Source organism: Podarcis liolepis (assembly GCF_965112155.1).
Source record: "Podarcis liolepis genome assembly, chromosome: 6".
Taxonomy (NCBI): domain Eukaryota; kingdom Metazoa; phylum Chordata; class Lepidosauria; order Squamata; family Lacertidae; genus Podarcis; species Podarcis liolepis.
Genome location: NC_139559.1, coordinates 74,849,068 through 74,863,863, shown reverse-complemented (window position 1 = coordinate 74,863,863; position 14,796 = coordinate 74,849,068). Strand labels below are relative to the sequence as shown.

Genomic DNA, 14,796 nt, shown 5'->3' with positions numbered 1-14,796 from the left:
GTTTGGTGGCCAAAAGGCGCTGTGTTTTTTTTTTGTGTGTGTGTGTGTGTTTGTTTTGTGTTACAAAAAACTGACTGATTTAAAAAGGCCAGAATGGAATTGAATCTGTTCTGGTTTCTTAAAAAATATTTAAAAGCAGTAGTTTTTTCCCTGGGGGTACGCATACGCCTAAACATTTTGTGAATCTAATTTTGGCCTCATTGAGCGGCAGTATTTCAATACGTGAAGGAAAATGAGAGTACCCCTAAACCTTTTTTTAAAAGAAAAAAGCACTGTTTACAAGTATTGGATTTCCTATCTTGTGCAGCAAAATAGTTTGGTGTCATACACAATAATCCTAAACTGATGCTACATAATATTTTTGTATTGGTTTGTTCTCTCTCTCTCTCTCTCTCTCTCTCTCTCTCTCTCTCTCTCTCTCTCTGTGTGTGTGTGTGTGTTTGCAAATGTGTGTGGTGGTGGAGGGGAGAGAACCAGCTTTATTTACATGTTTGTATACTGGTGGCACCTGAATAGGTAGATGAACTGACTTAAAGGCGGTTATAGACTAGAACCTTTTTGTTACCACCAGCAGACACAAGTACATTTTTCAAACATAATTGCAGAAAGTCTGCAGAGAGCGATCAAGTCAGCAACCAATGAAAGACTCTTGGAAGAGACAGACAGCAGCAGATAGTGACTACTTATCGATCCAATTCTACTATGGGGAATATGATGTGAAAACACACACACGTTTTAGCAGACTATTTTTTACACTATCCCCAATGTCCCCTGGAACATTAGTTTGAAGGCAAAAGCATCCTTACACCTACATTAATCAGCTAATCCTGTTTTATATCCAAAGTTTTTATTTCTGTTCCACAGTACAGTTTGTCAGGTTGCAAGGGAATACCAATTGAATCATGGAAATTAATGAAAAACAATGTGTCACGTTTGCTGCGCTGGGTTTTCACATGAGAAGTTAGATCCCTTTTCTTCCCCCCACCAAAGGTTTTCCACAATTCACTGTATTGTATTACAAACCTTTCCCTCCAAACTAATACTTGCTGGATGAAACGACATCAGAGTCCGATACAAACAATTGCTGAAGCTTAAAACATTTCATGGACAATGCAAAAGAATCAACAAACCCACAACAAAAAAATAAGCTGTTATTATTACCAATTAAAATTAAAAAAAAGAATCACCACCAGCTAACACAAAAGTTAAGTAGAAGCAATTCACAGCAGGATGTCTGACAGCACCTCAAACAGCACAAGGCTTATGAGAGCTTTTATTAAACTCTTTAATACACTTGAATTCTAACTAACCTATGATGAAAAAGTGATGCAGAGAAAGAACTTCAGTCAGCAACAAGAACAATGAAGCAAATTCGATAAGCGCAAGTCACAAACTGCACTGATGGAGACAATCTCCACTCCAGTCCCCCACAACCCCCTGAAAAACTGCTCTGGAAGGGGGGGAGGGTTCTCCAGAACAGATTCTTTCTTTTGAGGGGGGAAGTATGGGGTCTGGAGAGAAGAAACCCAAAGTCCTGTTGCACAAGCAGTGTTCCTTTTGCACAACCAAGAAGATGTAATTGAGTCTCGTCCTATATCTTTGATTGACAGCACAGTTCTGTCCTTGAAAATTTCTGCTCAGAGGTTAGCACTATTTAGTCCAGTGGCGCTTATTCCCAAGTAAGTTTGTATAAAATTTAAGGGTTGGACCTATCTTGTTAGCAGGGCTGTGCGAGATTCTTCAAGGTTCTTCAGAACCTCCCCTCTCCTTCCCCCGAGTCAACCTTTTTGGCATGCTTCTAGAAAGCAACATTCAAAATCCCATCTACATCTTACCCATATCCAAAATATCTAATCTACAGTGGTACCTTGGTTTACGAACTTAATCTGTTCCGGAAGTCCGTTCTTAAACCAAGGCGTGCTTTCCCATAGCAGCGGGGTACTCAATTTACAAATGGAACATACTCAACAGGAAGCAAAACATGTTCTGCTTCCAAGGCAAAGTTCACAAACCAAAACACCTACTTCTGGGTTTGCAGCATTCTTAATCCAAGTTGTTCATAAACGAAGCTGTTCTTAAACCAAAGTACCACTGTATACCATTAGCTAGACACGCAATAGGATAGTTGTCCACATGGTGGAAACAAAACTCACTATTTCATTTAGAAACTTCAAAGTAAAAAATAATACCCTCCAAATGGTATACAGATAAAATTATACATAAAACCTGATCAAAATCTATAAACTATTTAAAAACAGACTTAAGAGCTGCTACACTTTTTCTTTTAAAAAATTATACCTTGGCATTTTGTTTTATTTTTAAATTGTGGTGCATCCCTTTGAAAATAGCAACATAATTATGAAAACCATACAGTGTTCTGACCACTTTACTCATTTGGAAGTAGATCCTTTGACTGAAACTAAGTGAGATAATTCCCTTTTATACGTAGTTATAACTAATTTGTCAAGTTTTGAATCATGGGTTACACAGCTGTGGGGTTGAGCAGTCTGTCAATATTTTTGTTCAGATTCTCCTAGTAAATGACCTACGTTGCTGGGTCACATTAACAGGGAAGGGAAATTTGGATAACATCTGCTAAATGTTTACGGTGGCTGGGAGCAGGCAAAGCATTCCAAATTCATTGGGTGTTCTCCAGGCACAGATAAGCAAATCATTGGCACTTAGCTGTGCCCTTCAGTAGAATATAGGGAGTGGATTACACCCTTTTCATTTCTTTCCAGTTTATAGGCTGCTGCACTAAAAATGGCTTCCAAAACGAACAGGACTTCCGATTAAACATGTTGAAGATCAGACGGCAAATGACAGGACATGGGTGGGATAATTTACTTACTTTATTCATTTAATTTATATCCCCCCTCACCCTTCCTCTCAAATGAAGGGTTTCAGAGAGCATTCCTGAGGTAGAAGGCAAGCTTCCAGTTCCTGCATGGGCCACATTGCCACTTGATGCAGGATTCTGTATGTCAATAGTTTTAGATGACACCCAGATGCAAGTTTTGCCACTTATCTCCTTCGTCAGCCTTCTCACCCCAGAAAATGAACGTGATGCCTTATCTGTATCCAGAAATGGATGTTGGAAAAGAAGACTAGAGGATGAAATGAATGGTTTTATGTTTTGGGGTTCAGACCCCATTTGCATTTAGGTTTTTTTGGGGGGGGGAGTGAGTCCCTTGTATCTCAGCATCACTTTGCCATCTATGAAATGGGTGTTTTGTGGCTGGTTACTCCCACATTGGCAGCCATTTGTGAATGAGCATGACCCCTCATCCAGGCATAGCTGTCAACCTTCCCTTTTTTTGCGGGCAATTCCCTTATTCCAGTGCCGTTTCCCGCTGCTATCCCGGATTGTTAGGTATCCCATAGACTGTCCCCGGGACAGGTGAGGCTGTTGATCCCTTATTTTTGAGGCTCTCCGGGACAGGTGAGGCTGCTGATCCCTTATTTTTAAGGCTGCTGATCCCTTATTTTCAAGTTGACAGCTATGCATCCAGGGCACTCATTTTGTAACAGCTAAGTTGACAGCTATGCATCCAGGGCACTCATTTTGTAACGGCACCCAAGGCGCACTCTCAAAATTCCAAGTGTATCCCTCCATGGGCCCCCGAAAAAGCTGGAGAATCCATGCATTAGACTCAGGGCTGTGCCCAAACACCCACTCAACCATGGAGTTCACAGACTGACCACCAGGCACTCACTACATCTCAGCTTAAACGTGTCTCAAAAAGTTGTTGTGAAGATTAAATGGGAGGAGAGCCAGGTGTGCTGTCCTGAGCTCAAGGATAAAGGGAAGGGAAGGATAAAATTGTAATGCTACAATCCCATTGGTGATCTGCAAGGGCTTTTCAACCAGGTGGAAGCATTCACAAAGGAGGGAGGAGGACAAGAGGAGGCAATTTTTCCAATTGTCCATCCCTCTTGCCATCTCCAGAATCCAACCCCCCCCCCAAAAAAAAATCTGGAGGATGTCACAACCCCACCCCACCCCACAGAATAAATTTTGGAGGTGAGCTGGGGCCTGCATTGGGGAGGGGAAGTCAGCAAAAATTCCTTTTCTGCCTGCATTAGCAGACACCTCTGCTTCAGCAGCAGTGCAGGGAGCCTACTTGGGTTCAGCCTGAAAACAAATATATAATAGAGTATTAGACTGAATTGTTCTTTTCAGTGATTTAGTCTGGGGAGAGGGGGCACAGGGTTTTTTGTTTTTAAAAATCTGCTAAATAATTTAATGCTTCCATCCAATGGTCTTTAAAACAAGATTAGTCCCTTTGATTTTCCATTCATGTTAGATTTCCAACATAGCCAGGTAAGCTAAAAAAAGAAGTAGTAAAGTTAAAGGACCCCTGGACTGTTAGGTCCAGTCAAAGGTGACTATGGGGTGTGGCGTTCATCTTGCTTTCAGGCCAAGGGAGCCGGCATTTGCATTTGTCCACAGACAACTTTCTGGGTCATGTGGCCAGCATGACTAACCCGCTTCTGGCGCAATGAAACACCGTGACAGAAGCCAGAGCGCATGGAAATGTTTTTCCCACCACAGAGGTACCTATTTATCTACTTGCCACTGGTATGCTTTCGAACAGCTAGGTTGGCAGAAGCTGGGAAAGTGCAACAGGAGCTCACTACCATCAAGCAGATTCGAACCGCCGACCTTCTGATCAGCAAGCCCAAGAGGTGCAGTGTTTTAGACCACAGTGCCATCTGCATCCCTTCTAGCCAGCTGAGCTACCTTGGATATGACAGTATTCCCTCTTCCCTCACTCACTTCAATCTTTTTTATGGCATCAGCCTTTGGGTTAAGATTCATTTATATTACTAAATGTTTAAGAAGCTTTTTGCACCATACTTTTATATAGAATTATTTCTTGATATAGTGACAAGCTGAGAAAACTATGAATTGCAATCCCTCTTCTCATTCAAAACACTGAAAAGTGGGGGGAGATGGGAGGGGGAGATTCTCCCACAAGTGCTATTTTCCATAAAGCAAAGATACAACAAAAGATGAAAGTCCTTGTGTTTCTGGATGGCCCTGTGTTAGGCAGATGTGAACAAGCCTTGTGATACTATGAAAATAAGTGTCTGGGGAGGGGGCTGCTAAGCGGGGTGGGGTGGCAAAGAGACCCTGAGCAGAAGGGAGTTAGTACATAACCTCAGGCACCTGAGTTTAACCACTGAGCTTTAGAAGTTGAAACAACCACCCCCCAAAATGTTTAATTATTATTCTTAAAAAAAAAAAAAGACCTAGAAAGACTGTACTCTCCAGGGCTTAGTGATAGGATTGTCTCTACAATCGAAAGGTAATGTTATAATTTTCAGAGCTTCACAGAGAACAAAGAAACCTTCCCCCCTCCCACTAACACCTTCCTGAAAAGAACTCCAGTCTCCAGCAATGATAAGCAGAGATTTGGAGGTATCTGACACTCCAAATCCTATTCTTTTGTAAATCTTTGCTTTATACAACATTTTCAACCATGTTATATTAGATTTTTCGAAGGATAATCAATAGGCATGATGTATAACTGAAAGCACTCTTCAAAGTGAATCTCTTCCAGAAGCCAGAAACAAAAGCCTAGTGCTTTCTTTCTTTCTCTCTCTTTCTCTCTCTCCTCCTCCTGCTGAAAATCTAGCCTGAGCAGTGGGGGGAGGCAAAAGCCGCCGGGGAGCAAATTAAAAAGCCGGTTTTGACCACGGCTCTCCTCGTTGAAAGCAAAAGTCACCCTGAGCCGGCTGTAACTTATTCCAGCTGGCAACAGTCCCCGAGGAATCCTGTTGCAAATTGGGAATGCTTAAGCATGGCGGCGACGTGGAGAGAATTCCGACATGGCTACAGTGGCGTGAGCTTTCTGGGTTTCCTCTGCACCAACCAGATCAGCTGGAAAGGGAGGTGGAGCTCCTCCAGGGAACGGGTCTCATTGTTCAAGACTGTGACCCAAACTCTAAATCTGTTTTAATTGGTGTGACATTTTCCAAAAAAATAAAATAAATTGTTGTATTTGCTAATGGGAAATTATAAGGAAATAAAGGTTTGCCCTGATACAGCCTGAATGAGCCCCCCATACATCAGGACTGGCTTAGTTCAAGGTATTGGAGATGACCTACAAAGCTGGAAGTGGCCTGACTCCAGCAATATCTGGAGACTTGGCTGTCTCTACTCACACATGCTTTTAAGACCCGTTGGCAGTCCCATGAACAGACTAGGCGTCCGTGGGGTTCCCTTCTATCTTGACAATTCCATGGTTCCATGAAATCCCACATTACCAAGCTGTAAGGTCTCGATGGGATTTGAAAATAGTGTGTTCCCATACCTGCACACCATATAATGATGATGTTTAATGGATCAGCTCAACAACTGCTTCTCTGGCATGTTTTTTTAAAGGGGAGAAAAACTGAAGCTGGCCAAGTGGGAGGTTAGGAATGTGGCACAGCTTGGATTATGAGACCAAAACTTACTAATTAAATACTTGGGGTTTTTTTCTTCTCCACCCCAGACAGTAGCATAGTGGCAAGCTTCATACTATATTGAAAGGTGGCATAAAAATCTTGTAAATAAATAACGAATTAACAAGCCTCGGAGCCCAGTACCCAGCATAGCCAAGCATCTGAGAGTGAGTGGTCTAATGTAACATACCTTTCCCACCAGGTCAGCGATTTTGGGCACAGGTTTTCCCTTCTGATGCCTTATAGTTGGTGGGCTCTGTCCATCCCAGTCTTGAAATTCTTCTATGCTTTGCAGATAAAGCAGAGCTCTCAGCCCAGTGCAGTAATCCTCAATCACGGTAAAATCTTGATTCTGTATTGCACTGCAAACCTACAATAGAAGATGCAAACTTTGTTACTATGGAAATGTGTATCTATTGATGTTAGAGGCAGAAGGTACAGAACTCATGAATGAAGATGACCGACCTTTTTGAGGCATGGATTGTTATACTTGCTGTAGGGTTTCAGGTAAATTGGTAGCCATGAGTAGGTTCAAACAGGACAGAGTAATCAGTTGTTCTTTACTCTTTTCTTTGCTTTAGAACTATGGATTTGGCAACCAATCCATTGGTCCAGTTCTATTTGTCAGTAAACGTTCATTGAACATTCAGAATTTTTAGCCCATATTAAAGGTAAAGGTAAAGGGACCCCTGACCATTAGGTCCAGTCGTGGCTGACTCTGGGGTTGCGGCGCTCATCTTGCTTTATTGGCTGAGTGAGCTTCTGAGTCATGTGGCCAGCATGACTAAGCCGCTTCTGGTGAACCAGAGCAGCGCACGGAAAATGCCGTTTACCTTCCCGCCAGAGAAAAGTCTACTTGCACTTTGGCGTGCTTTCGAACTGCTCGGTTAGCAGAAGCAGGGACTGAGCAACGGGAGCACACCCCGTCGCAGGGATTCAAACCACTGACCTTCTGATCAGCAAGCCCTAGGCTCTGTGGTTTAACCCACAGCGCCACCCGCGTCCCCTAGCCCATATTACTGCCTCACAATAACGCAAGTACTTGGATGTATTCACTGATAAGCAAGCTGCAGCAAAATAACTGGAACTTGCCCCTTGTACATTTTATTAGTGTGTGGCATAATAATGCTTTTCCTGAACAAAATAACTTGAAAGCTTGCCATTTCCAGTTACTTTCCTACCTGCTTGTTCCAAACTTTAATTGGAAATGAGCCTTGAAGAACAACCCCCGAAAGAAGAATTCAATATTATAATATACCTCCCTGGCTTCCATTTGCATTAATAACAAAGAACTGCATTATTGAGTGCTGTGCTGAAATGTGTTCTCCAATTTTTTCAAAAATCTTCTTCCCCTATGAAAGAAGATTCAGTTTTTCTGCCTCTTTGTCAGAGTGCTCCAGAAAGTCTTCAGAACTTCTGTTGTTTTTTAAAGATTTGGAGGGTGCGGAGTTAAGCTTAACTTTATTTTTGTGAGAGTGGCCATGGATGGTATGTCTGTACTTTTCTTTCCCTTAGACATTACTCTAGAACAGCCTTTCTCCACACTGGGTCCCCCACACTGAAACTCCCACCATCCCTAGCTAGCAGGACCAGTTGTCAGGCATGATGGGAGTTGCAGTCCAACAACACCTGCAGACCCAGTGTGGAGAAAGGCTGCTCTAGAACTTTGCAGCCTCCCTGGCTGCCTGCACTCTCTGATCTAAAAAAGCCACATGGAAGGAGTTGCTTCCTGGTGGCTCCTTCTGAACTTTCATTAAAGAATGGGAAGTCAGAGAGGTTAGCTTCTGAGCACCTGAGACCAATGTGCTCACTGGTTTTGCTTTTAAAGAAAGGGTGTCCTTTTAGCTGCTTTTTTTTAAAAAAAGAAAAATCTGCACTGATTTGTTTACAAGTACAAAGACTTTAAAAAGAAACAAGGAACAGTGTTCCACGCACACTAGGCAGCCTCCCCAACTTCTCATGTTTGCAGTAAAACCAAGCTGTGGACATGGGTTTTTCAGGAAATAAAGGCATCCAGGAGGACTGCAGAGTGCAGAGAAATGGTGAGTAGTCTGAACGAAAAGAAAAACACTCCAGGCCACTTTAAAAGGTAAAGCAAGCACACACATTAAAATGGCACAGCCCCCCCATGTCCACTTTGATCTTTTTTGAAAATAACTTCTTTTCTGATTAATAGACTGAGAATAGTAAAATAAAAATGCAGGAGGAATTTTCAGCACAGGGCTAGTATTATTCCAAAGCACTCTTGCACATTTGGACATAACATAAAATGCCCAGCTATTCCAAAGACACACACATACACACCACCTAAAATTAACTTGCACAACTTTGAAGCCACTACTGATGAAATCCTAGGTAACATCATCAAAGCTTTTTGGGTGCCACCTGCTATATCATACAAGCTACTGTTCATGGGGCAGGATGGAGGGGACGGGGGAAGAGTATACTTTGAAATACTGTACACTACAGCTGCTCAGGAAGAAACAAGGAACAAGTATAAAATATGCACAAGAACATTTCCTATGCAGCCCATTTACATTACACAAAATCTGTTTCTCTGGAGGAACAGTGTGAGCATTAATTAGGTCTGTTATACCTTCCATAGATTTAAGCTTTATCTTTCTCTCTCTCTCCCCCCGCCTCTCTCTCCTTCTCAGAACAATTATAGAGAACATCATTATAATTTCCTCCACAGGTTATTTAACTGTAAAACTCAACCAATGCTTTATTTAAATTTCTTTGTTCACTAAGGGCTTCTAATTTTTAAATATATGAGTAATATTTTTTTTCCCCTGGATGCTGGGGAAAAAAGAAAGGGGGCATTGAAAATGCAGGTAAAAGATATGCTGGCTTATATAATTCAAACACGCCAGATTCCCATGCCGAAACATTATGGTATTTTGACAGTTTGTATGCAGTTGAAATACGCAGGGGCACAACTATTCTAATTTTATACACAATGTGATTTTTAATGTGTGGTTTTTTACCTTATTTTAATGGCACCAATTGAAATAGTATCAGGATGCACTGCCTTCATAGAAATAGGGAGGCCAGCCAATCAAATTCCCAGCTGTGCATCAAAGCACATATCACGACTGATCCTGGCTGGCTGAGATCTCACAATGGACGAGAAAGCAAGGCAGGGTGCTGCGACAATTATGTATTAGGAAATGCAAAAACCAATTGGTAGGGTACTGCATGATCTGGGATAGCTCTTATGGCACAGTAGGAATTCATCCAACAGATTATATATATAAAATCTCAGGTGAAACTATATTCTTACATCCCCAAGCAGGGCAAGTACCCCTCTTATGAAGGCAGGATGCGATCGAGCATGTGTGAGATCACCATGTGGCATGATCCAGAGTTGTTTACTGCAGCAAACTGAATGCCCCTCCACTTGAACTTTCTACCTCCACCCAACAAGGCATTAAAGAGAGTGGGCAGTTTGGGATGGCTGCTGTTTTGATTAGCAGTCCTCCCCCAAAAACAACCCCCTATATTGGTACACCCACAATCTTTATCAGAGAGGCAGTTCGTTAGTCGAGGTTGGCCCGATACATTTTGCTGCCCGAGATGCTGCAGAAAATGTTGCCTATTCCCATCCCACGTCAAGGTGCATAGGACCCAAAGGTGGTCAAGTTATTTCGGCACACGAGGCAGAAATCCCACAAGAGCTGCTCTCTGAGAGTAAAAATACATTGATAATAAATAACTGTCCTTTCGTGACACCCCAAATCAGCCACATCTTTCTCACTCTGCCTAATCATAGGGCTGACCGAGTGAGCTTAACCTACCACTTAAACCTGTAGATGGCACTTGTAGATTTACCTGTCATGAAATGAAGGGAAGAGAAAGAATGAGCTTTTCTGTGCCCCTCTCTCATTCTCTCCCTTTTCTGCTGGGCCCTTCATTCAAGCCAAAATCCCTTATTGATGTGCTTTACTTCTGCACATTCCCCATTTATTAGCCACATCACCTACTGCATGCGAAAGAGCATGTTTGCCTGTGCTTATGTACATCTATCAGCTAACATTATAAATATTTGTTCCCACTTGTTGTATCTGTACAACACCAAAAACAGCGATATCGCTGTGTACTGCATTTAGCAAAAAAAAACGTTAACAGACAATCAGCCGAGATCAAAGTGAGTTTCCAAGTAGTTTCCTGGCAATTGAGACAGCAGCCTCTTTCATCTGTGCTGTTACGGTGGCAGTGTATTCTTTGGAGATCACAAATGTTTCACTCGACTATCATTTCCCCCCTTTGTCAAAGTGATAAAATTCTAGCATTTACCAGAATGCCACCTTGCTTCCCCCAAAAGGTGGAGGCTCGGTTCAGCTTTGCTACTGAACTGCAGAAGATTGCCAAGTAAAAGAGCTTTCCAAATGCCATCCTATTAGGAAGCCAGCCTTTCACCTCAGTGTTTCTAATATTCTCACCGTATCAATGGTGCAAAAACTGTACTCAAGGTACCTTAGAAAGGTCCTGCAGTGGATAGGTTGTTTTGATTATATTATGTTTAATTTGGCTGACTTCAAAATGTTACTCGTGGCAATACACGAAAGGTAAGTAAAAAGTTATGCATGCCGTCCATTAAGCACACTTGCCACATTATTTCCTTGCATTTTAAATTGGCAATGAGAGACACAAAATAAATCAACCTATGACTTCAGGGTTATAAAAGTGCCAAGGTAAGCCGGATTCATTTCTTTTTGCAAAGTCAAATCGAGACCATTTCTTTTTTTGCTCACTTGGGTAATATTTTTGGAACTATAGAAAATGGCATGAAAGCACATCACGCAAGTGTCATCAAAACTTCAGTAGATGCTGATGTGTCTAATACAAAATAACACTTTGGGTGGTGAAAAAGTGCATATCATGGGTGGGATTTACCTAACACACCCGGTCAGTGGAAGTCTCGAACAAGGACTTAACATTAATAATAGTTTTATTGTTTGTACCCCAACCATCTGACTAGGTGGCCCCTACCACTCTGGGCAGCTTCCAGCATATATAAAAACATAATAAAACATGAAACATTAAATCCTTCCCAATACATGGCTGCCTTCAGATGTCTTTTAAAGATTGTGTAGTTCTTTCTCTCCTTGACATCTAAAGGGAGGGCATTCCACAGGGTGGCTGCTATTACTGAAGACCCTCTGCCTGGTTCCCTGTAACCTCACTTCTTGCAAGGTGTGGGGAGGGGGATTGTTTTATCTGATAATCAGAAATGCTCGCACTATTGGAGGGATCTGCTTAGTGCAACACTGAATTCTAATCCATTCACAGATGGAATGTTCAGAACAGCACAGTGTTGAATTCCACCCAAGATTTTACAACATGCTACGCATATTATAATGTACTTTCTTGAGACTGTCCATGCACATTGCTGTGGATAATAGAATTCCATAGCAAATGGAATCTCTGCTCCTGAAGAACTTGCCAAACAGGTTGAGGTCCATTTGCTGGAATCTACCATATATCTGTGCCGTTTCTTGAACTCCTCGTGATTGAGAAACAAGCAACATTAGGTCTTTGGAGAAGCTTCTGGGCACCAACACAGCCAAATGGCATCAAACAGCTTCTCCAAAAGCCTATGAAGAACCCTACCTTCCAGTGAAGGATCTCAGAACCTGGTGCTTTCTAAAAAAAATAAATTTAAATACACTAGGACTGAAGTAAATCTAACATTTTCAGAATTAGATCCATTTAGTGTTGGCCATCTCTCTAATCAAATGCAGGGCCAAACATGTGTTTCTGGACCCCCTTCATCTTTGATTTTATATTCTTACGGTGTTAGTGATGCTTTTGTAACCTGCAACAGATAAGGCTGAGTGATTCGTTAGTGAATCCTGACTGCCAGTTGGAAACCAATGATCTAATAAACACAGTCTATGGGAGAAAGGTTGAAGATACAATGGGCGGTATCTAGAGTTCCTTTGAGTGGAAATCTACTCATAGGATGTTCCTGTTGAAGGAAGGGGAGAGGAGTGATTTTTGCCACTTCCTCCTTCCCTTTGGAGTTCCTATGCTCCCTGAAAGCTGCTCCAGAGGTATGGAAAGTGCCCTGGAAGCTGCAGATAGGAAGAAAAGTGTGGATTGAAATAACTATTACATCCATACATAAAATATAGGTTTGCTAAATTCTTCTGGTTGTGAGGACTGATTCACGTACACAGGTTCACTACCAGAAGTCTCCACATTTGCTGGCTTATCACTTGGCTCTCAGTGAATTTTGTTGGGGTGGGCGCAGAGTGCCCATTCAACTCACCTGTGGAGTGTGCCAATGGAACAGACAAATCCCAGACAGCTCTTGGTAGGGTCAGTCCCCTTACTGACAGTAAAATGCAGTCCCACATCTTAGCAGTTACATACAGTTGTAGTATAGGGTCATTCCAGCAGCATAGAGTCTCCTTGCAGTGTTCCAACACAGACTAGGTTCTGATCAAGAAGCCTTGCTTCACACAAGTGTATTTAGATTGTGCTGAATCACTCTCACATGCTTGCTGAATCACTCTCATGTGCTTAACTAGTTGCAGGTGCAGGACAAGCACACCCAAAATTAACTAGCACACTTAACTTAACCCTTTCTTCTCCTTTTTCTTTGCATGCATAAACCCTTGTACATCATCAGATTTCCTGAGAGCTAAGCTGATAGGGTAAATAAAAAAATATATATAAACACCCTTGTCTCCACTGTGGTGCTAGCTTTGGATGTTACAGACATTCTGAGGGAACTGAGAATACTTTATTATTGTATTCATTTATTCATAAAATTTATATACTGCTTGGTGGTGGTTGTTTTTTTTAAAAAAAAAACCCTCAAAGAATAACAAAAAGAATTACCCAATGAAATTATCAGTAAAAACAATTCAAAACCTTCAAAAAAAGTTATAGTCAGCAATAAGCTGAAAAGTAAGGTTAAAACACACGTCAACATTCTACTTGTCTGGATATGCTTGCCTAAACAAAAATGTTTTTAGCAGAAGTCAAAGAGACTACAAGAGAAGGATACCTACCTGACACAGCACATCAGGAAGAAGCTTGCCTCTCTCTCCACACCCCCCCCCCCCGCTAATTTCGCATGCACTTATATAAAAGCAGCATTCAAAATTGTACAGTGGTACCTTGGTTCTCAAACAAATCCATTTCAGAAGTCCATTCCAAAACCAAAGCATTCCAATAGGAGCGCTTTCCCATAGAAAGTAATGCAAAATGGATTAATCCGTTCCAGACTTTTAAAAACAACCCCTAAAAGAGCAATTTAACATGAATTTTTCTATCTAACGAGACCATTGATTCATAAAATGAAAGCAATACACAGTGTGCTGCAGACACACAATCAATCAATCAATCAATCAATCAATCAATCAGTAGCTGAACTGGGTTCCACACAGTCACAAAAACAAAACAAAAAGGCACAAAAACGCAAAATAAATAGCGAAAACAGACAGACCTCAGCGTAACACTCAAAACAGAAGTGTGGCACTCAAATCGGAACTGTAACACTCAAAATGGAGCACGGTTGGCTTCCGGAAAAAGGTTGCAAACCGGAACACTTACTTCCGGGTTTGCAGTGTTTGGGTTCCAAGTTGTTTGAGTACCAAGGCGTTTGAGAACCAAGGTACCACTGTAATTTCTAACTTGCCAATTATAATGGTTCTGTCCATATGATGCTCTGCTGCTTGAGTTTGGCAAATGCACAAGGTGGCCCAGAGCCTAAGATTGCTGTCAAAAATCCAAGACCACTTGAACATCAACAGACCCATGTATCTGCAAATGGTCTTAAAACATTTAGACCAAAAAACCTGAGGTAGAGAAATGGAAAACAAGGGTGGGACGAGCTAGAATGCAAAGAATTTCAGTATTTTTGGCTGAATTCAGGATGGACTGTCCTAGGTCCACGGAGACGGCATTGTGGGCAGACAGAAATCTGTAATGAACAATATCATTACAGCAGGAGCCTGTTGTTCCCTTGAGGCACGTTCCCATGGGGCCATATTTTTGTAAACTGCAAGTCTATCAAAACCAGCCAGCAAAACAATTTTTCTGTCTTGGGACCTCAATTTAGTCCTGGAGTGATTAACCTCTCATCCTTTTGAGCTTCTTCCTTCAATACTGCTATATTTTCTTTCCGTTAAAATTGCTTTCGGGCTCCATCAGCTTGGCTATAAGAATTTGTGAACTCAATTTGGTGTCCACGAAAGAAACTTATTTGTGATCTATGAAAGGAGAAAAGTTCTCTGACCCCTAGAGTCCTACAGGAATAAAGTAGAAAACCCACTTTCACACCACCCAAGAGACTGTTTTCGACTTCTTGTCTTTCTACCCAGATAATAA

At 41.7% G+C, this 14,796-nt stretch overlaps 1 protein-coding gene across 3 annotated transcripts in view; it reads right to left on the bottom strand.

Annotated features, from left to right (window-relative positions):
* DPYD (dihydropyrimidine dehydrogenase) overlaps positions 1 to 14,796 on the bottom strand; it is a 490,336-nt gene that overhangs the window by 49,076 nt on the left and 426,464 nt on the right. For all 3 annotated transcript variants that reach the window (XM_083510988.1, XM_083510986.1, XM_083510987.1), the window contains one exon: positions 6,644 to 6,823. In XM_083510988.1, the coding sequence (XP_083367114.1) occupies positions 6,644 to 6,823 (180 nt within the window). The remainder of the gene's footprint in view (positions 1 to 6,643; positions 6,824 to 14,796) is intronic.